Source organism: Cryphonectria parasitica (genome assembly GCF_011745365.1).
Source record: "Cryphonectria parasitica EP155 unplaced genomic scaffold M406scaffold_8, whole genome shotgun sequence".
NCBI classification, from domain to species: Eukaryota; Fungi; Ascomycota; class Sordariomycetes; order Diaporthales; family Cryphonectriaceae; genus Cryphonectria; species Cryphonectria parasitica.
Genome location: NW_024468916.1, coordinates 744,559 through 765,509, shown reverse-complemented (window position 1 = coordinate 765,509; position 20,951 = coordinate 744,559). Strand labels below are relative to the sequence as shown.

The window sequence follows — 20,951 nt, the reverse complement described above, 5'->3', positions numbered from 1 at the left end:
CTCAAACCCCTTTGGGTCTATCGCACTACTTCCAGTCCTAGTCTTTTTTGTCCACTTTTCCCCCTTTTCCCTCCTCCCTCTTGAACAGCTTTCAACCTCCTACAGCTTGCTATTGACAAAAGACTCGGCCTGGGAACCATACTCGCTCGCGTAGCCCTGGTGAACAGCAGCATTATTCCCATTGCAGCAGTAAGGATCAGCAGAATCGCAATAAGACTGAATTTGAGCGTTATAGTTGCCACAAGATCCAGAGCGCTGGTCGAACCCGCCCGCCGTGCAAGTGCCGACGTTGTAGGGAGCGCCGGCCTTGAACCGCGGATCGCCCATGAAGATGGCTGCCTTGATGTTGTACGAGGCGATGGAGCCACCACTGCCCGTGGCGCCACACAGGGCCGCATCAAAGATCTCAGCACCCTTTTGCATATGTCAGCTCTCTCTATGTCTCACACCCCCCCCCCCCCTCTCTCTCTCTGTGGATTCCAACATTTGGGCTAGGAGGACAAGGCTCTGGCATGGGCAATTCTTCAAAACAAACGCACCTGGGAGTATCCAACAAGCACAAGCTCCGTGCTAGGGCACTGTTTCGCATAATTGCTCACGGCAGTGACAACAGCACTCGTGCCCTGCGATACAGAGTCGGCATAGCTGATGCCACCGCACGACGCCTGACCACCGCACGCCGGGTACGAGATGGCCTCCGAAGTGGCGCCCGAATGCGCCGCCACGATGGCGCTGACCACCGATGCCGCTGTGCCGTAGCCTGGGCTGGCTGTCGTCTCGCGCGCCCCGAAGACGTGTACGCCGGGGCAGCTCTGGCGCTTCTCTCCTGCCGCCGCAGTGTTGTCGACTGGGGAGGCGAGGGCGCCGGTGGCGAGGAGCACGGTGAGGGTGAGGGCGGTGGTCTTGCTGAACATATTGACAAGTTTGAAGAAATGTACAAGGTATTTGTGATGATGTTGAAGCACAGGGATATGGGAGGAAATATGAGAATGTGTTGTTGGACTCTGAGGCCACATGAGCAGCAGTGATCATGAGCAGACCACCCCGATATATTTATCAACTTGATCAGGAACCCGCGAGGTCCTCATCCTAGGCCCATCTTTCAGTCCAAGGGAGAGGGGCAAAATCCGGTCGACCGGACCACACAAGGAAGCGGGCTAGAATGTTTGAAGTTGATATCAACATATTCACCCGTGATGAGAGTCCGGTTCATGCATGGCCGCAAAATGAAGGGGCTCCAGCTCCTTGCCATTTGAAGGGCGGTACCTCCAGCGCGTGCATAGTAGTCTATGCTAAAACAAAACATATTGCTTTTGATAAACAATGGGAACCGTCTGTGCAAACGATGATCATCCTGCCATCCCTGGTACGATCAAAGCTTAACAGGGTAGTCCGAAGGATCTAGCCTCAGCCTTTTCTGAAACTATTCACATGTCGAAGAGTCAATGAGTGGTTGAAGTCATCCAAAGGGGTCTTTCAGCGTGCCTTCGAAAACATGCAACACATGCAAGGTCCTCTCTCGGAGGACTGTGATGGACCTCCAGCGGAATCAAGCCAGCACACAGACAGGTCTGTGGACACTTGAATAATCAAGAGCCAGCATATACATTGCTTACGCCTGGATGAGCTATGCCAAGTCTCTGTATAAGCATAGTATAAGACTCCGTATACGCAGTAACAGATCGATTTGATTCCAGCCGCCCGGAGCAAAGGAGACAAGACCTACAGACCGGTTGACAGATAGGCTTTGTTGCTCTCATTAAACTTCTCAGAAAGACCTGCTCGACTGGGGACAACCCGAATAGCTGGGCCGCATGATGCATAGGCTAATCTCTTCCCAATTATGCTCGACAGCAGCATCTCCACCACTTTTTTCCGCACGCACGTGGACATCCTAGTCTCGCATCTTTTCCCATAATGACCATGCGTCCGGACAAATGATTTAAGTTCCTATGTACTATGCAGTGCTATAGAGTCGCTTGTGATGGCTAGATCTCGCCGAGTGTTTTACCCGTACCAAATTTTGACGTTTGGTGCCATTCTGGATATATGAAACTTGCTGAAGTAAATTTGTTCTACTCGTGCCAAGCCATAATCATCCGGGCTTCGGCACCAAAGACTCCAGAGCACACCCTGCCTAATTTACATCAAACCGCCACCCTTTTTTTTTTCTCCTTTTCCCCTCTCTCCCTTTTTCGCCCGGTTGTTTTACATAATGGTGATGTGCCATCATGAAAGTGAATGCAACCTTGAAAGGACATGGGAGCCCCCCAGACCAAACAAACATGCATTCACTTTTACCCGGACTCGACTCGCTGCAGCTCCCATGAGCCGCCTGCCCCTTAACCTTCAGCTAGAATATCCTTCCCGCAAGTAAATAAGCTTAAGCGGGAACGCAGTGTCACATTTGGTCTGGAGCAGGGGGTCGCCGTAAAGGAGATGATGGCCGTTGGACCGCTCGCTTGCTTGGTTTGGGTTTCTCATAGTAAGTATCATGTTAGGGCAGGACTGCGGTCATGACGACTTCTCCTGAGTCCAGGTATAAATTCAACAACATCCGTTCCATACCCCGTCTTCAAAGATGCGTTGTAGCCATTCACCACCGATCCAATCCCTTCCCTTCTCTTCTTGTTCTACTACACTTTCTTTCCTGAAACCCATAAGTCTCTTCATCCAGCACCAGTAGCAGACATGATCGGCATCAAGAGCCTCCTCACGGCGTGCCTCAGCGCAGCCACCCTCTCTTCCGCCGCACCCACGGGCCAGAAGCTCGAGGAGCGCAGCGAGGTCATCACCGCCTCGACCACTGGCACGTATGGGGGATACTATTTTTCCAACTACGTCGAGACTGGTTCTGACACCCTGACGCTGGGAACGGGGACGTACTCGCTGTCTTGGTCGTCTTCCAACACGGATGTCGTCTCTGGCATTGGCTGGTCGACTGGAAGTGCTCGGTACGTTTTGAAGGAAGAATAGAGGGAGGGAGCGAGACATGAAATAGAAAAAAAAGAACCTTATAATGGCTGACAATGTACCACCCCCCCTTCTTCAGCACTGTCACCTACACCGGCAGCCTCAACGCCGGCGGCGACTCCCTCCTCGCCCTCTACGGCTGGACGACCTCGCCCCTTGTCGAGTACTGTAAGTACCCAAACCCCGAGCAGGGCAGCAGCTCAGTTCCTTTTCCCCATGACCCTCAGATTAACCAACACAACCCTTCTATGTAGACGTGATCGAGACCTACGGAACCTACAACCCCGGGTCCGCTGGAACCCACAAGGGCACCGTCACCTCGGACGGCGCAACCTACGACATCTACGAGGTCGTCCGCAGCAACGCCCCGTCCATCCAGGGCACCCAGACGTTCAACCAGTACCTGAGCATCCGCCAGAGCAAGAGGACGAGCGGAACCATTACCTTTGCGAACCACATTGCTGCGTGGGCAAATGTTGGACTGGTGAGTGTTGCGACCCCCTTTGTTGTTGAGTCGACGATGATGATGATGATGAGTGGTTGGAAGATGAAGAGGGACAAGAAGGGGGGAAAAAAAATTAAAAAAAATACTAATGATGACTCTTGTAGACTCTTGGCGCGTACAATTACCAGATCATGGCTACTGAGGGATACGAGAGCACTGGTACCTCCAGCATTACAATTTCTTGAAAGCATAAACTTCTCCATGACATGATATGCATCGTGGTTGTTTCTGTCAGGCGAGATGAGTATGCCGAGGACATATTGAATAGCCAGAATCCATAAACAAACATATTTGGCTAGAATGTGTAAATAAGAAAATGTCCAATTCCCAGGCGCCTTCGATACGTTTCCCAAAATTTTAGGTCCATGATTGTTTCATCATCTATTAGACAACCAATGCCAACGCTTGGTCAGAGATGGTGTAATCTCCACCACAGAACTCAAGAGTCTCACGATTCGCTGCTTCCTGCCTCCGCCTGCTGCGCACTGCCGCCAGCATCCGCTGTGTTGTTGTTCAAGGATGACGAGTTGCTCCTCTTACTCGCCATCGCTCTCTGCCACTCTGGGATCTTGACAGCAGCCGCTGTGATACCGCTGCTGAAAGGCGATGCGCGTCCGTTGCTGGCGCCCGGTTCCTGGTATGGGGAGGAGGGTGCCGCGTTGGTCGGCTTCGCGGCCTTGTCCGCGGCAGCATGGCTATCAGTCGTTCCATTGCTGCTGCTGTCGTGTCCAAGAGCGGGAATCGGTGTGGAGGCAGGCGCAGGCGTAGGCGCAGGGGCAGGTGACATGGTGCCTCGCGACCCGTAGCTGTTGGCGGCACCCGAAGAGGCCCCGCTGGTCATCCGCTGGCTGATGATGGTCTTCAGACTCTTGAGCTCGGCGTTGACCTCCTGCAGCCTGGTGTCGGTCAGGCTCTTCTGCGCGTCCAGAGCCTTGGGGATTGAGTCCTTGAGGTTCGAGACGTCGTCCCGGACCCGCTGTGTCTCGTCCTCCCTCCTCCTGCTGGCAGACTTGAGGTCGTTGATGACCGTCTCCAGCTCTGCCAGCGCGCTGTCCAGCTTCTCCGTCCTCTGCTGCTCTGCGGTCTTGAGGGCTTCTGTGTCCTTGGACAGCTGGTCCACCAGGGTGAAGGCCTTCTCAAACTGCTCGTCGATGGACTTCTTGTCGGTCTCGAGCTGCTCGGGGGTGGGTGGCGCGATCAGAGGGTAGACGTAGCGCTATGGGACAGTCAGCATGGTTTTGGTTTCCTTATTATCAGTACAGGAAGTCAAAAAGATTTACCTTTCCCAGTGCATACAAACCGTACCCTACACCTCCCACTACGGTGGCCATGATGAACCAGTCCCGCCAGTCCCTCCTGGGCACCTCGGGAGGCGGTGGCTGCCAGCCGTAAGGCGGATACCCTCCTCCATAGTATGCTGGTGGTTGTCCCGGTATGTGGCCAGCTGGAGGCGGTGCTACTGCTGCATAGGTTGCCACAGGTGCGACCTCGCCGGCAGCTCTGGCCAGAGAGGCCTGGATCTCTTCTTCGGTCAGGTTCTTCGCCTTGAGAAACGCTATCCTGTTCTCGACGGGCGATGCCGCGACGCTAGGATCCTGCAGAACTGTACGCCAGGTAAATACGAGTTGAAAAGAGTCAGCTATGGAGGCAAAAGGGGAACACGTTTGCTCGTGAGCTGGTGGTGGATGGGAAACCTACACTGGGCCTGCGTGACGTCGTTAGCAACCTGAACGAAATGGACTCGAGAGATCGTAGTGTGGACTTACCGCAGAGGCCACAAGCTCCTCGCGAATGGGCATGCTGGGCAGTCTGTTCAGGTCTGCTGCATGGCGATGGGGATGTTAGGAGGACTGGGTGTGGTGAGTGAATCGCAGCAGTTGAGAAGAGTGTGGGTTGTCGATGAATGGCTTTTGCTTGTGATGAGCCGTAATCCACGTACGGATTTACTTTGTACTATAGCCTAGAGCCGAGGTTCACTCAAGCGGCTGTTCATCCCCAAGAACCCCTGCGGCAAGCAAAAAAGAAGGAAACTCCCGTTTTAGGCCTAGCGCGATACAGAGCTACTGAGTCACCCCACCCCCAGCACGTCCACCTCACATCCCGGTGGAGAGCAGCTCTGCGACCCAGCGCTGATTGGCTGCATCAAGTCTTTGTTTACTCCCTCCACAGCAACGGCGATTTACTTGGGCAGCGCAGCACCTTTCAAACCCGTTTCCTCATCACAACCTACACGCAAGAGTGGCCACGAAAAAACCTCTGCAATTGCTAATCATCGTGGTCGCCGACCTTGCGTGATATTCTCATCTTATTTTCGATTACTTTCATCCCCCAAGAGAATCACCAGCAGAGCAACAATGTCACAAGACACGGGCCTGTGGAGTGTAAGGCGGCCCAGAGAGGTAAGTTAAGGCAGAGTGGTGGCACCTCGAGCAAGTGCTGGCGTCCTCTGCGCCAAGTCTTTGTTCAATCGCGTTCTGCGCCCAACCTCGACTTTGACAACCCACCCAACCCTCCACCACACCGTCGTCATTGACAACACAGAATACACACAATTAAACACTTGACGCCAGCCTCATTGCTGTCTTTCTCTTTTATTATTATTATAATCAAATCTATAGTATACGCGGTGCTAATGTCGTGAACCCCTGCGCAGACCCTCGGAGGCATCAGCTACAACTCGTCCGCCATCCCGCAGCCTCCCTCCGCCATGAAGCGTTCGCACTCTTCGTCCATGGGCGGCGCGGGCGCCCCCTACTCATCGAGCCATACCCGCTCCGTCTCGGGATCTAGGCAGTCCCTGGCGATGTCGAGGCCGCCGCAGCCCATGTTTACCCGCTCCTCCTTCGGCGGCAACCTCGCAGCAGACATGGCCGGTCCGTCCTCTATCAAGCGCATGTCCTACCAACCCAACAGCACGTCCACTCTCAAGTCCTACACTCCTGGCAGTATGCCCGGCCGCATATCTACAGAAGGCGATCGTAGGAGCAGTGTCTACCGCGCGCGAACCTCGACCCACGCCCATATGGGCGGCCACCAGAGCTTCTTCCAGCAGGCTCCTCAGCCTGCCGGCGTGCCTCGTGACCCGCGGCCCCTCAAAGACCGCGCCTACCAGACCAGGATAGGGCAGGAACTGCTGGACTACCTGGCCCAAAACAACTTCGAGCTGGAGATGAAGCACGTCCTCTCGCAGAACGTGATCAAGTCGCCGACCCAGAAGGACTTCAACTACATGTTCCAGTGGCTCTATCACCGCATCGACCCGAGCTATCGCTTCCTGAAGAACATCGACCAGGAGGTCCCGCCCCTGCTGAAACAGCTCCGCTATCCGTACGAGAAGGGCATCACCAAGAGCCAGATCGCCGCCGTCGGAGGCCAGAACTGGTACATGTTCCTGGGCGTCCTGCACTGGATGATGCAGCTGGCCCAGATGCTCGAGGCATACTCGCTCAACCGCTACGAGGATGCTTGTCTCGAGGCCGGTGTCGATGTTATCGGGGACCACATCACATTCGATTTTCTGGGCAGGGCATACGACGACTGGCTCGGCATGCCTGAAGATTCGAGCGAGGAGCACGCCAAAAAGGCGCTGGCTCCTCACGTGGAGCACATGGCGGAGCAGTTCGAGGCATCCAATGGCAAGTACCAACAGGAGTTGCAGATGCTGGAGGCCGAAAACGCGCGGCTGCTGCAAGAAATCGAGGATCTGGAGAAGATGACGCCGGACCCCGCCGTGCTCGACAACCACCACCAGATTATGGAGGAGGACAGGGTCAAGTTCGAAGAATACAACACCCTGGCCGTGCAGAGGTCGGAAAAGTACGAGAGCAGGATACAGGTGCTGCTGGAGGAGCTGGAGAAGATGTCGCAAGAGCTGCACGAGGCCGAGGAGGAGCGGCGGGGCCTGCAGAAGGTGGTCGACGACCAGGGGATCAGTATGGCGGATATCGACCGCATGACCTCGGAGCGCGAACGGCTACAAAAAGGCATCGAGTCCGCGAGCCAGCGGCTGGACGAGGTCAAGAAGAAGGTGGCGGACAAGGAGATGGAAGCCAGCAGGAAACTCGACGACCTCGAGCGCATGGTGGACCGGTACAACACGCTGGCGTACCAGATTGGCCTGATGCCGGCGACAGCGGCCAACGCCAAGGGCAAGGACTACGAGCTGCGGGTGACGGTGAACGAGGGCCCCAACTTCACGGCCTCGCAGCTCAAGGGCTCCTACGCGGACGGTTTCGAGAACGAGCGGCTCCTGGCCGACCCACACACAGGCTACCAGCCGGCGCACATCCTGAACCTAGACCTGCGGGGCCAGGTTAAGAACGCCTTCGCAGCGCTGCGCAAGGAGATCTCGGAGCGCCGCAGCGCGTCGATGGACACCATGATGAAGGACTACGAGCTGCTGGACAACATCAAGGAGGCCATGGAGGACAAGCGCAATGAGGTCGAGGCCCTGGAGCACCGGGTGCGTGCGGCTGAGGAGGAGCACGAGAAGACCAAGGAGGTCACCAATGCGCAGCGCATGGCGTCGGACGCGCAAATCGAGAAGATGGAGAAGGAGCTTGCCAAGATGCGGGCGAGCCTTAGCGAGAGCGTGCAGCTCATGGAGCAGAGAGAGATGAACGTGAACATCGAGTGAGTCCGCCCTCTCCCACCAGAATCGGTGTATTGTTGTGGTAGGAAGAGAGTTTGATGCTAATACTTCTCGACCAGGTACGAGCAGCTGACGATCCGGGCGAATGCGCTCCGAGAGGAGCTGCACACTGAGATCATGCGCATGCTGAACGACACCATCAAGTTCAAGATGCACGTCCAGAAGAGTCTTGAGGACTACGAGGGCTTCGTCGCTGATGAGCTGGAGAAGGAGCTTGCGACCGAGGAGCCGGCCGGCGATGCGGCGATGGACGAGGACTGATTGGTTCGAATCATTCTGCACTTCTGTCTCATTTTAGATTTTGTTTTCTGTCGATTTCTTGTCCATACCCGAGCATGAGCAGGCGGTGTTGGGTGGTGTCACGGAGTACGAGGGCTCCAAATTTTGTTCACGCGCATGGGAAAGGGAAACCTTTGGATTGGTTCAGGTCGAATTGATGATGATAATACCACGCACGTTTCCTCCACCAGGAGGCTTTCTTTTCTATATGGGTATAGGTTGACTAATCCTGTCTCTTTTTGCTCTCTCCATGGATGACGATAATGATGATGGTAGTAATGAGAGATTCTCAAGACATTTCAATTTCATCTGATCCTAGTCAGCTAATGTTACTTCTGCTGTGTGCTGTGCTGTGAGATGGTCGACCCGAGTAATTGGTAAGGTGCTGACCACCCGCTGCCAAACGCTACGCTATAGTAGCTTCAGACGCTGCGACTTGCCCTGGGCCCCACTAACTGGAGATAAGAGATGACACTGCAAGATGTTGAGCCGCGGGGTACTGCTTGTTCATAAGCTCCTCCCTCATCATATATACTTGTCGACTCCCAAGTCAACAACTACTCTTCATCACCACCTTCAATCCCTCTATAAAAACCCTGCTTCGACCTTTTTGTTATTCTTCTCTTCTTTCGCTTCTTCGTCTTTCTTTCCTTCACATCACAATGGCGACAACAACCGCCCCACCCCACCAACAACCCCCCTTCACCTTCCCCCGCGAGTACTACTTCCCAGCCTTCTACACCCGCCAAACCAACCTCAACACCCTCCACGCCCAGCTCGTCAAGTGGTCCTCCCTCGTCCTCTCCTACTGCCGCCACTACCGCATCTTCAAGCTCCCGCTCTCCCTCGCGACAACGTCCTCCTCCTCCTCCGCCGCCGCCGCAACCACCGACGCAGCACCCTCCTCCTCCCCGCCAAACACCGACGAGCTCTTCCACAACCGCCGCCTCAACCGCCGCCTCGCCCTCTCCGACATCCGCGAGGTCATCGACTTCATGCGCAGGGATGGGCGGGCCGAGTACGTCTCCTCGTCTTCCTCTTCCGAGGGGGCAGGAGACGGTAGTAGCGGCGGCGGTGGCGGCGGCGGTGATCTCGTCTGGATCTACTGGCGCACGCCGGAGGAGTGGGCGGCGCTGGTGGAAGGGTGGGTGGATGAGACGGGGCAGAAGGGGACTGTGTTGACGTTGTATGAGCTGACGCAGGGGGACGCGACCATAGGAACCGGTAAGGAGAAGATGAAGAAGATGAAGAAGAAGAAATAGGAAAGAGAAGAAAAGATCAGCCGTTTCTTTCTTTGTTTGGTCAGGGATGCACAGTACTGACTCACTGGACTGAAACATAACAGAGTTCCACGGCCTCGACCAAGATCTCCTGCAGAAAGCCTTGAATGTGCTCGTCAAGAGAGGGAAAGCGCAGATCTTTGGACAGGAGGATTCGCAAGGCGTCAAGTTCTTTTGATCCATCCATTTGCACCCGCATAGGGGTAACGGCCAATTTTCAACACAAGACGAAGAGTACTGGGTATGAGATTTACGATTGTAATCAATGCCACAACTATGGTACTAAAACATTAGCCGACCTAGGTACTTATCTGGACCTTGTGATCGCAACAAGATGCACGTACGGCATAATCCAAGGCTGAAGGAATACACTCTCAAAGTAGCGTATCGATCGCCTGTTTCGTTGTCCAAAAGGCGCCCTTCGCCGAGACGATCTCTACGACCGCAAGACGTACTATAGTAGTACGCACAAGGGACACACACACGCACACGCCGCTCCTCACGACAGCATCCTCATGGCTTGCCCTTGTAGAAGTTCTCAGCCAGATATTTCTCATGAAAGGCCAGCTCCTGGTTCATGGCGACCCAGAGCAGCCAGTCCACGCACACGATCCTTGGCAACATGTTGCCGTCCCTGGCCATCTTCTCAAACCTCGGCCACAAGTTCTGCTCCGCCTTGCTGTTGGTTGTCAACAGGTACACAGGCTCCGGGCCCTGGCTGTCCTCCTCTGGGGGCGTGACCTTGATGGTCGACGTGCGACCGTTGTATGTCTTGAAGATGGCACCGTTGGCTTCGGCAATGGGCCGGTAGCTCTCAGGCCCGCTCTTGATCGAGGCAGTGCAGTATATTGGGACGCCCCACATTAGCTGGCCTTTGTTCTGGCGCGCTCGTCTGATGGACTTCTCTAAGTTGACGCCGAGCGACTTCTCCCTTTCCTTGTCCTTGAGCTTGTAGCGCTCGACGCGCTGACGCTCGCCCTGGTCGAGGCAGTCGTCAATGAAGGTGGAGCTGATTACCTCTGGCCCTTGGGCCAGCGTGCGGACGAATTTAACAGTGCGGAGCAATTGCGGTGCGGCCAGGTAGTCACATTGTGCCGACTCTTGCACAATCTGGATGCCCATGGCCCGCAGTTTTCGCTGTCATCTTTCGTTAGCTAAAGAGAAGAACAACGTCTTCCAATCAGACGTCGGAAATGGAGACTCACCCTATCTGCGTCTTCCTTCTTTGCATTGTCAGTCCACCTCTTGTAGCCGGTCAGAACGATGCGCATGTCCACCGGAGGCAGAGATGACTTCTGTCGCTTGGCTGGCCGCTGTTCTTCCGCATCATCCTCATCTTCTCCTTCTTCATCGGCGCGCTCGTGCGAAGGACTCTTGGACCGGCCCTTCTCCTGGGCCTTCTTCTCTCGTTCCTTTTCCCGCTCCTGCTCAATGCGGTCCGCCGCTCGCTTGCCGCCAAAAGGCGTGTTGCCGGTCGACTTCCTTTTTCGTTCTTTTTCGTACAACGCAATGTCAGGTGCCATATTCTGCAACTTGCTAAGCGCTGAGGCCTTGGCGCTGCGACTACCACTCGAGTAGACCGACGAAGTGTCGTTTTCCTTGCCGGTGCGTAGGTGTTGCGCGCGAACAGGCGTGGTTGAATCAGGTTGTGCGTTTGCTTTGGGCGGTGCCGGGACGCCGAATTTACAAGCTGTCTTGTCCGCATACTCCACCTCGTCATCCTTCAGAATGTCGAACTCGGGATGTTTCTGTCGTCCGACGACAAGACCAGCCCCGGGGCCATGTCTCCGCGCATTATTCTGGACCATGTTCTTGACCGTCCTCTTGCGACGTGCCGCGGTATCCAAATCGTCATCTCCGCCAGGGTAGTACACGGCATGGAGTCGTGACTCGTCAAACCAGGTCTGGCCGATAACCTCGCTCAGATTCGTCCGCGGAGGGAATTGCGAGTACCGAGGGTCGGTCAGTGCTTGCACTTCGCACTTGGCGTAGCTCTCCTCGACCCAGAGGTGATTCACCATGGGGATGTTCCAGTCCCCAGCAGCATCACACTTGTCACCGGCCTTGCGTGCGGTGATGAGGTGTGTGTTATCCTGTCTCATGGCTCCTGTGACGTCGGCTCCTGCAGCGCTGAGCAGGTTCATCAGGTACGTGCGCGCTTCGCCACCGTAGTTGGAGATGGTGATGCGTAGGCCCTTGAACCCATCCATGCCGCCTCGAGGCACGGGGTAGTGCAAGAGGCGGTGCAGAGGGTTTGACCACTGGTTTCTAAAAATGACGTGGTACAGCCAGGCAAGACTACCAACATCCTTGCCATGCTGGGCGGCTCTGATGTATTCGGGCCCGTCACGGTACTGGCACACAAACCAATCACAGTCTTGTGTGCTGTCCACAACGTCTCCTCCACCGTTCGTGATGAGGTCTTGAAGGGTGCTGCGCAGGCCGTCGCTCAGTTGGAGATCCCAAGACAACGCAACCTTCTTGTTCTCGAAGACAGTCAGCTTCTGTCTGGCGTTGGCTGGTCTGTGTGGTGGCCGGTCGGGTCGGGCAGATGTGGCTCCCTCGAGGTGTCTGTTTTCGGGTATCTCAACGGCATCGTCGGGATTTGCGCGGAGGATCTCGGGATCAGGGAGCAAGTATGGGCCCTCGTCGATTCTCTTTCCAAGGCGGAAGCAGTCATCAAACCTGTGGCATAATATGAGACATGGTATAGCACGAGGGACAAACGGGTGGTGTTGACGAACCAGTGTGGCAGAACGATCTTGCAGGCCCAGCGGCGCTCCTTTGCCATGCGCGCCTTGGGTCCGTCGGTCGACAGGGCGCAGATGTGAGTAGTCAGTCGGCCGACATCTTTGGATTGTGTGCCGCCCAAAGCCAGGACCGCACCAATGATGGACTCCTTGTCCGTGACTGGGAGTTCGTCGCAGGCCAATACCACATTGGAGAAGAACAACCGCGGGTCTGGGGAGTATGGACGGATCTGGGCCTGTCGACCCCTCCGCAGTGACGCGTTGATCCAAGCCGGTCTCACGACGGGGACCATCATAGCCATAGCCTCGTCATACTGGGGGAAGTCGATGGTCTCGGCAATAATATGTGTACAGGAGGGTACAGGTATAGAACCGTCATCCTCCGTCTCAATGACCTGGGCATCATATTTTTGGACCGTGTCTTTCAACTGCAGCTCTGAATATCAGTAACAGCAGCAACACGAGAAGGAAGCCAAGGACCGTCGACCCACCGCCTTGATCATGGACTCTGAGAGCCTGTCGCTGCGGACAAAATACATGGCGCACTGGTCGAGAAAACCATTCTCCTTCCCCTTATCATCCACTGGCGCGGCCATGATGGATCAAGCCGTCAAGATGTTCTGTTGAGGGAGACGTACTCTGTCGACGCGTCGAGTTGGTGGGGAGAACAGTTTGCGTCCGCGAAGAGACGAGGATGTAGATGACGAAACAATAAATTCAATGTTGTCGGGTGGGGGCCACCGCCATGTAAAGCTATTTCGGACGATGCAATCGGTTGACTGGTCTGCAAGCAAAAAGTAGGGCGGAAGGCCGTAATCGCACTGCACAAGCGTACAAAGATTGGAGTTGGGCGAATTCATTCAGTACATAAAGTACGCGCCTGAGATGGAGAGCGCGTTTTAGCGCATGGGGTCCTAAGTAGTACAGACCACGGGACCCTGGACCAGCGCGTCTACCTCTCGAAAAGCATGACCTACCCCGTCCAGGGTGTGTACTGCGTAACAATTCAGGCGTGTAAATCCATCTTAAGGAGATATGAAAATACCTTACACCTCCTTCCAGTACTGTACTCCATTTGCACAGCCCCGTCAGAGGTTGGAATAGCGATGTTGTTTACATCAGCAAATCAGACTCGAAAATCTTGGCTCTACATTGTTCCTCTCTCTCGCCCTTCTTCATTAATCATTTCTCTCTCTTTTTTTTTTTTTTTTTTTTTTTTTTTTTTTTTTTTTTTTTTTTTTTTTTTTTTTTTTCCCTTTCCTTCCCTTTTCTATTCTTTTGCTTCCGAACCAAAAAGTCAGCAGGTTCATGTCCGAAACATGTCCTGTCCTCGGCCGAAATCATGCCCAATCTAGCAGTGATAGGTCCGATGCAACTAATCTACCCGCAACCACAACAGATCTAACAGATCTTGTGTCTCTCTCTGCCTCTCATATATTCCCATTGTCACTGTGGTAGTTGAGTTATCCATGTCCAACAAAAAGCATATATGAATCAATCCAGAAATGTTTTGGGGGAGAGAGGTCACATCCATTCCCTGCCTCGTCACATGCTTGGCACCACTTAAATAGGTCGCGCTATATGTGTACATAGATCCTCGACCTCAACCCAGGTCCCACCTTCTCTCCTCCAAACGCCGACCTCCCTGTTCTCGGTCCCCATTCGATTCTTTAATCATGAGAGCATGAAGATATCCCGTCCCGGAGTCTTTTTGACTCGCCATCCTGACTATTTCTCTCATTCTTCCAACCCTTGTGACCAAGTCGGGGCCACGTTCAATCTGCCCTAAGACAAGACTCTAAGAGCCGCCGTCCAACATTCCAGCCAAAGGTAGTACATGACCCAGCCACGCACCGCCCTCTCCCTCTCTTCTCTGGGCTCTGGCACTATACGCTCCCTTCCTCCCAGAACCTCGGATCACGTTTCTAGGCATGATTCTTCACGTCAGCCCCTTGACGCTACCACACCCTAGCCTCCTTCACGATTGTTGCCCCACGCATGACCGACCCCCTTCACCATGGCCGCCGAGCTCTTCAGCTGTGGTACTGGTAGGATGAGGGTTGGTGCTATAATAAGGGGAGGGGAGGGAGGGAGTGAGAATGCAGAGCTGTGGTCACGTTGAAGAGATAGTCCCGTTCTCTTGTCCATTTTCACTCCCTCCAGCCTCATCGTGCTTCCAAGATGGTCCTCACCAAGATCAGGGCCAATAACAACATGAGATGGTTCCTGCTGCTGACAGCACTGCAGGTGTTCTCCTGTCAGGGAAGCCCGGTTCCTCACGGTTCAAGCGAGCCCCATAATAATCATCCCCATGTGCACAAGAAGGACGACATAATAATTTCTGTTCCTGTCAATGGAGGAGGCCTGGTCGTGCCGATAGAACCCTCTTCTGTTGTGGTAGGTTCCAAAGTACCCCTCCCCCCCTTCCTTTTGGCGGAGGGGAAAGGACGAGGAAGGGACGATTTGCTTACCCATCATGAGCAGAATACTCCCGCCATCCAGAGCTTGATATCAGGAGCAACTGTTCCAGTGATCACGGCAGCAGTGCCCACGGGGACTGTCCAGATCCTACCGCAACCCAGAGTCCGTCCAGACACTGTCGGCCAGATCCACACACAGCTCGAGACTGTCGGACAGGGAAAACAGAACCCTCTGTTGACCAACTGCATTCCTTCTCCAACCAGCCTGATCGCGGCAGCCCCGACCATGAACATGAGGAACTCGTCTGGCTCTATGGCCGCACCATCCTCCAACATCTTTGAGCCTATTGCGACTGATGCGCCACCGCCACAGATCGGGCAGAGGAGCGACCATCCGGTTCCCAGGCTGGGGGTCCAGCAGGCAGCACCTATTTCCACCAACAAGTTCTACCAAAACTTCTTCCTCGGCACACAGGCATCAACTACCTTCCTCCATCCATATTCGGTTGCTTGGGCCAAGGGCCAAGGGGTCGCCCAGTCCTGGGGCCTGACCATCTCTCACATCGACGCGGACCAGCTCGCTCTGGGACCTGTCAACTCGTACGGCGCCGTCAACTACTTCATCAACCCCATCGGCATCCAGTCGCTCATCCTCTCTGCCGCGGAACTCGGGCCTGACACGACGCTCACCAGCGCCAATCTGACAGACATGTCGGCCACCATCCAGCTCCAGTCTTCTGTCGCAGCCGCACCGGCGATCGAGTTCCCCCTCACACAGGGCGCCGGCTTCGTGACCGCGGTCTACCACGGTGTCACCCCCATAATCCAGACAGGCGTCTTCTTCCTCAACGTGACTAAGATCAACACACAGCCCCGGCCTGGTGTGACCAAGTACAAGATCGCTCTCAACGACGGCAAGATCTGGTTCTTGTACGCCACCAGCTCAGATGGCTCGTCTCTGGACCTGCAGGTCGTGAACAACGGCCTTATGCGCTCCAACTCGACGTTCAGCGGGACGATTCAAGTGGCCAAGGATCCAGATGGTGCGGGCGAGGCGCTGTACGATGCCGCGTGTGGTTCTTATGCAACGGGTGTGACGGTCTCGGGTTCTACAACGAGGTCGGTTGGAACGTACACATTTACTTTTCAACGGGCCGGGCTGGATGGCAATCCTCTGCTGATGTTTGCGCTGCCGCACCATGTGCAGTCTTTTGATGATACAACCAACACGTTTCTGCAGGCTGCGCTTCAGCTGCAAACGACGACAAAGGGGATTGCGACTGCTATCACTGCTGATTCCTGGACGATGGTAGAGCACAAACTTCCAGTGCACATGGGGTTTGTGCCATGGACTCCGAGTGTAGGGAGTCAAAAGTCATTAAATTCTGCGGCGCAGGCCCAGATTCTTGAGGTTGCTCAATCAGAGCTCAGTCAGGACATGTCGGCGCAGACAAACCTGAATTCCATGTACTACAGTGGCAAGGTAAGTCTCCATCCAAGTCAAGAACGTGTGTGCATGGGGATGAGTCGGTTGCTGCTAACACAAGATGTTCAGGCTTTAGCAAAGTTTGCTATGATACTCGTCGTGGTTAACGACATGCTGGGCGAGACTGCCCTTGCTGCCGCCGGTCTGCAGCAGCTCAAGGAGGCCTTTTCACTGTTCACTAACAACACCCAGATATATCCTCTGGTATATGAGTGTATGTATCTCACTGGCTTTCCAAAAGATGACACATCCAACTATGAGCTGTATCTATCCTACCATGTGTACAATACTAATGTTCTCTCTTCAGCTGCCTGGGGCGGTGTCGTCTCTTCTGCCACATACGCAACAGGGGACTCAGGAGTAGATTTTGGCAACACATACTATAACGACCATCGTAAGTGCGGCTCATACTTCTCTGCCGACACTGATCATTCTTGACTGACCACTTGCTCACTCTTCTCACAGACTTTCACTACGGCTATCATGTCCTCACCGCTGCCGTGATCGCCCACCTCGATCCCTCCTGGCTCGCCGAGGGCCAAAAAAGCGCCTGGGTCACCGCCCTCATCCGCGACTACGCCAACCCCAGCCCCTCCGACCCCTATTTTCCCGTCAGCCGCATGTTCGACTGGTACCACGGACACTCGTTCGCCCACGGTCTGTTCGAGTCCGCGGACGGGCGCGACCAGGAATCCAGCTCCGAGGACGTCATGGCGGCGTACGCGCTCAAGATGTGGGGCACGGTCACAGGCGACGCCAACATGGCCGCGCGCGGCAATCTGATGCTCGCCGTGCAGAGGCGGGCCATGGGGATGTACTACCTCTACACGCAGGACAACGACGTGCAGCCGGCAGACTTCATCGGCAATCGGGTCGCGGGGATTCTTTTTGAGAACAAGATCGACCACACAACGTACTTTGGAACGAATATCGAGTATATACAGGGCATACACATGCTGCCGCTGCTTCCCAGCACGGCGTACATCCGGCGTAGGCACTTTGTGCATGAGGAGTGGGAGCAGTACTTCTCGAACGGGGTGGCTGGTAATGTCACGGGAGGCTGGAAGGGGATCCTATACGGGAACCTGGCGACGATACGGCCGCAACACGCGTGGGATTTCTTCAGCCAGGCGGACTTTGATCCGAGCTGGCTGGATGGTGGGGCGAGCTTGACGTGGTATCTGGCCTATTCGGCTGGTAAGTTCTCCAGTCTATTCATTTTTGCTTCTTTCTGAGAGGAAGTATGCGGTTGCTAACATATACATTTCCAGCGCTCGCTGGTCTCTAGTACAGGGCCTGTGGTCGTTGGACTAAGGAGGCCCCTCCTCGTCATGTCTTGAACGGTAATTAATGATGACTCTGCACCATAGCGCATCTAGAACAGACAATGATTTGCATTCATGAGACTTCATCTTATCACCAGGCGAGCTGGAAACTTTCTGGTTTGTTGTTACACGGATGAATAGTATAGATACGTTTGCTGCATTTCTTCCAGCACTTGAGAAGCACACCTCTTTCTCCAAGTTGGGATAGACAGACATCGTGAGAATCAGAAGAAATAAATTTGAGGGACAAATCAATGAAAGAATTGGGAAATAAAGAAAGAGGAAAGAAATGATGACGGTGATCTTGATTTCTTAACCTCACATTTCTGTTGCCTTGCCCTCCCCGCCCCCTTCACTTCCAGGCAGGGATGGTATAAGACTTGCTTGTATCTTCTGCAAGACAAAATATACCAATTCGACAGAAACAGCACCTTGTACACCACAAGCAATCAAACGCCTAAAAACACAAGGTGGAATAAGATAGAGTATGCATAATACAGCCTTTTTTTCCTTCGTGTTCTTTTTTTCCCCCAACAGGATTTTCAAACGTACAAAGGAAGTACCATTATACTCCCAAGTCACATATCAAGTTACATCCATATGCATCCCAGGAGGAGTGTGGGGGAGGGGTTCGAATTCAGCAAGGGGCGAAAGGAGTACTTGAGTAATGGTGGGTGTGATGGATCTAGCAGGGCCCCCAGTGGTTCGTCGACAATTGAGCATCACTGCAACGGTAGGACGGTACAACCAGGATTCAATCCCCTCTCTTTGCCTACTGTTGTTACCCCAGAGTTGTTTTGACACCACACACACTCAAACCAACCCCAATCCTAGAACGCCAGGTGGTCAAGCGCAGGCCAGGCCCCAGGCCCAGGCCCAGGCCCAGGTCCAAAGCCCAGATGGTCCCCTCGTGCATCACACCACCACCCACCCTTCTCGACCCCAATAGTACGTACCCAAGAAGCAGGCCACTTTGGAGTTCAATCATGCGCGAGTACGCTCGGGGTCTCATCATCCTAGCTCGTTGGAATCTTGTTCGTGGAAATTTTATATTGTGCAGGTCCTGTTAGGACGAACCTCGTAGTGAGGTAAATGTATATAGCCAGAAATAGGGGCTCCAGATGTCCACCAGCCCAGCCCCAGCCCAGTTGGTATTTCCTTTAAACCCCCCCCCCCCCCCAAAACTCCAACGCAATCAATCCATGGTATTTAATCATTTCGCTCGCCCGTCCCATTTCCGGTGTCATCATGTTCGCCGGATTATAATATCAATGAAAGTTTGGAACACCACATTACCCGCCAGCATGCATGCAATGAGAGTGGTCAGAAGACCCACCACTACTCATCATCAGAGTTGTCTCTTATCCACCCTGCACTCATCTCGACCGCCTGATTCCACTTCTTGAACATCTTGGCGCTCTTCTCCTTGGAGATCTGCGGCTCAAAGACCTTCCTGTCCCTGCGGTTCACCTGGGACAGGTCCTCCAGCTCGGCCCAGACCCCAGTCGCCAGGCCAGCCGCGATGGCCGCGCCAAGCGCCGTGGTCTCACGCATCGCGGGCCTATCAACGGGGATACCGCTGACGTCCGCTTGCGTCTGCATGCAGAGATCCGAGTTGGAGAGCCCACCATCGACAGCCATCACTTGCAGCTTCTTGCCAGAGTCCTGTTCCATTGCGTCCAGGATGGCCTTGGTCTGGAAGCAAGTGGCCTCGAGGGTGGCGCGGGCGATGTGACCCTTCTTGGTGTGCTGTGTTATGCCGAAGATGGTGCCCTTGGCCGAATCGATCCAGTAGGGTGCGAAGAGACCCGAGAAGGCGGTGACGAAGATGACACCACCACTGTCGGGAACACTCTGGGCAACCTCCTCAATCTTGTCAGACGTCTCGAAGAAGCCAAGGTTGTTGATGAGGAACTTGACGCCTGAGCCTGCGACGGCGATGCTGCCCTCCAGGGCGTAGACGGGCTTGCGGCCTGCCCCAAAGTCATAGGCCACTGTCGCCAGCAGGCCAGACTTGGAGATGACGGGCTCAGTACCGACATTGTACAGAATGAAGGACCCGGTGCCGTATGTATTCTTGGCCTGGCCGGGTTGGAAGCCGCACTGGCCAACTAGGGCACTGGACTGATCACCAAGGCAGCCGGCAATGGGCGTGCCTGCGAGCGGGCCCCTGACGAGCTTGCCGAAGGCGGTGGCATCCGAAGACGGCACGATGCGAGGCAGCGCGCACTTGGTGGGATCAATACCGAAAAAGGACAGCAGCTTCTCGTCGTACTTCATGGACCGCAGGTTCATGAACATGGTCCGGCTGGCGTTGGTGCTGTCAGTGACGTGCACCGGCTTCTCGGCGTCGACACCACCGTTCAGCCTGAAGATGAGCCATGAGTCGACAGTGCCAAAGGCCAAGCGGCTTTCCTCATAGGCCTCCTTGACGGCGGGGACATTGTTGATAAGCCACATCAGCTTGACGCTGCTGGGGTAGGTGCTCAGGGGCAGACCACAGGCCTGGGCCAGGTCGCCAGCGCCGGGACGGCTCTTGAGCTCCCGCACGAGATTTGTGGTACGAGTGTCGGGCCACGCAACGGCGTTGTAGAGGGGCTCACCAGTGGTCTTGTCCCACACGACTGTGGTTTCCCGCTGGTTTGTGATTCCTATTGAGCGGATGTTCTTGGCGGAGTAGCCTTTGTCTGCGAACTGAGCCATGGCACCCTCGATGCACTCCTCGACCGAGCTGAGCAGCTCAAGCGGGTCATGCTCATGCCATCTGCGGTTAGAGAATGTATTTGTTAGCCACGCCTGTCGTTGCGGATCGCCAAAGGAAGGGGAGATGTCAGATCAGGTGAGGAAGGAGGGAAAGCTTACCCTGACTCGGGATAGTGGTTCTCAAACTCTATCTGATGGTTGGCAACAGGCTCGCCCTCGCCATTGAAGATGAGGAAGCGGGTGGAGGTTGTGCCTTGGTCGATGCTGCCGACGAACCAGTGTTCGCGCACCTCGTCATCGGTCTCCTTGATGCCTTCTGGCAGAAACTCGTCACGGACATGATGCTCTGGCTCAGGTGTGAGGAGGGCCGGCGCAGGCTCATCACGGTTCTCCACGAACTCGACGGCAATGGCATCTGGCTTCTCCTCGACAGGTGTGATGAGGCTGATGGTGCCAAGCTCCTCGTCGAGCCGAAGCCTCTTAGACTCCCTTATGTCGGCCATGGTGGTGACTGGCCTAGGCCTGGCGTTTGTTGTTGTGGTAATCATCTTGGGAAAGTTCCCGAAGGATCTGGGACAA

General features: G+C 54.8%; 8 protein-coding genes across 8 annotated transcripts; 4 read left to right on the top strand and 4 right to left on the bottom strand.

Moving 5' to 3' along the window:
- Window positions 1–99: 99 nt before the first annotated feature.
- M406DRAFT_50471 (family 5 carbohydrate esterase) lies at window positions 100–914 on the bottom strand (the record flags this gene model as incomplete). Its single annotated transcript, XM_040924416.1, has 2 exons — window positions 100–414; window positions 540–914. 2 exons carry the CDS (start codon window positions 912–914, stop codon window positions 100–102), a joined length of 690 nt encoding a protein of 229 aa, XP_040773029.1.
- Window positions 915–2,691: 1,777 nt separating this feature from the next.
- M406DRAFT_50593 (family 11 glycoside hydrolase) lies at window positions 2,692–3,663 on the top strand (the record flags this gene model as incomplete). Its single annotated transcript, XM_040924419.1, has 4 exons — window positions 2,692–2,954; window positions 3,053–3,141; window positions 3,228–3,457; window positions 3,583–3,663. The coding sequence occupies 4 exons, from the start codon at window positions 2,692–2,694 to the stop codon at window positions 3,661–3,663; spliced, it is 663 nt and encodes a 220-aa protein (XP_040772360.1).
- On the bottom strand, window positions 3,659–5,277 carry M406DRAFT_108733 (putative peroxisomal membrane anchor protein; the record flags this gene model as incomplete). Its single annotated transcript, XM_040915315.1, has 4 exons — window positions 3,659–4,694; window positions 4,759–5,081; window positions 5,177–5,183; window positions 5,245–5,277. 4 exons carry the CDS (start codon window positions 5,275–5,277, stop codon window positions 3,927–3,929), a joined length of 1,131 nt encoding a protein of 376 aa, XP_040773039.1. The 3' UTR covers window positions 3,659–3,926.
- A 555-nt stretch (window positions 5,278–5,832) lies between these two features.
- On the top strand, window positions 5,833–8,390 carry M406DRAFT_266989 (putative kinetochore protein NDC80; the record flags this gene model as incomplete). Its single annotated transcript, XM_040917848.1, has 3 exons — window positions 5,833–5,877; window positions 6,132–8,110; window positions 8,189–8,390. 3 exons carry the CDS (start codon window positions 5,833–5,835, stop codon window positions 8,388–8,390), a joined length of 2,226 nt encoding a protein of 741 aa, XP_040772359.1.
- Window positions 8,391–9,091: 701 nt separating this feature from the next.
- Window positions 9,092–9,866, top strand: M406DRAFT_242945 (ESCRT-II complex, vps25 subunit; the record flags this gene model as incomplete). The annotated part of the gene is made up of 3 exons (XM_040916194.1): window positions 9,092–9,438; window positions 9,475–9,632; window positions 9,754–9,866. Coding segments are annotated over 3 exons (618 nt in total), but the record flags the coding sequence as incomplete, so codon positions are not given.
- Window positions 9,867–9,937: 71 nt separating this feature from the next.
- M406DRAFT_294946 (uncharacterized protein) lies at window positions 9,938–13,034 on the bottom strand (the record flags this gene model as incomplete). Its single annotated transcript, XM_040919164.1, has 4 exons — window positions 9,938–10,825; window positions 10,894–12,373; window positions 12,433–12,866; window positions 12,930–13,034. 4 exons carry the CDS (start codon window positions 13,032–13,034, stop codon window positions 10,202–10,204), a joined length of 2,643 nt encoding a protein of 880 aa, XP_040772357.1. The 3' UTR covers window positions 9,938–10,201.
- A 2,137-nt stretch (window positions 13,035–15,171) lies between these two features.
- On the top strand, window positions 15,172–17,579 carry M406DRAFT_50761 (family 81 glycoside hydrolase; the record flags this gene model as incomplete). The annotated part of the gene is made up of 4 exons (XM_040924422.1): window positions 15,172–16,341; window positions 16,414–16,558; window positions 16,652–16,738; window positions 16,810–17,579. The coding sequence occupies 4 exons, from the start codon at window positions 15,172–15,174 to the stop codon at window positions 17,577–17,579; spliced, it is 2,172 nt and encodes a 723-aa protein (XP_040772356.1).
- A 1,428-nt stretch (window positions 17,580–19,007) lies between these two features.
- On the bottom strand, window positions 19,008–20,875 carry M406DRAFT_342185 (glycerol kinase; the record flags this gene model as incomplete). Its single annotated transcript, XM_040921745.1, has 3 exons — window positions 19,008–20,433; window positions 20,532–20,718; window positions 20,758–20,875. The coding sequence occupies 3 exons, from the start codon at window positions 20,873–20,875 to the stop codon at window positions 19,008–19,010; spliced, it is 1,731 nt and encodes a 576-aa protein (XP_040772355.1).
- Window positions 20,876–20,951: the final 76 nt, after the last annotated feature.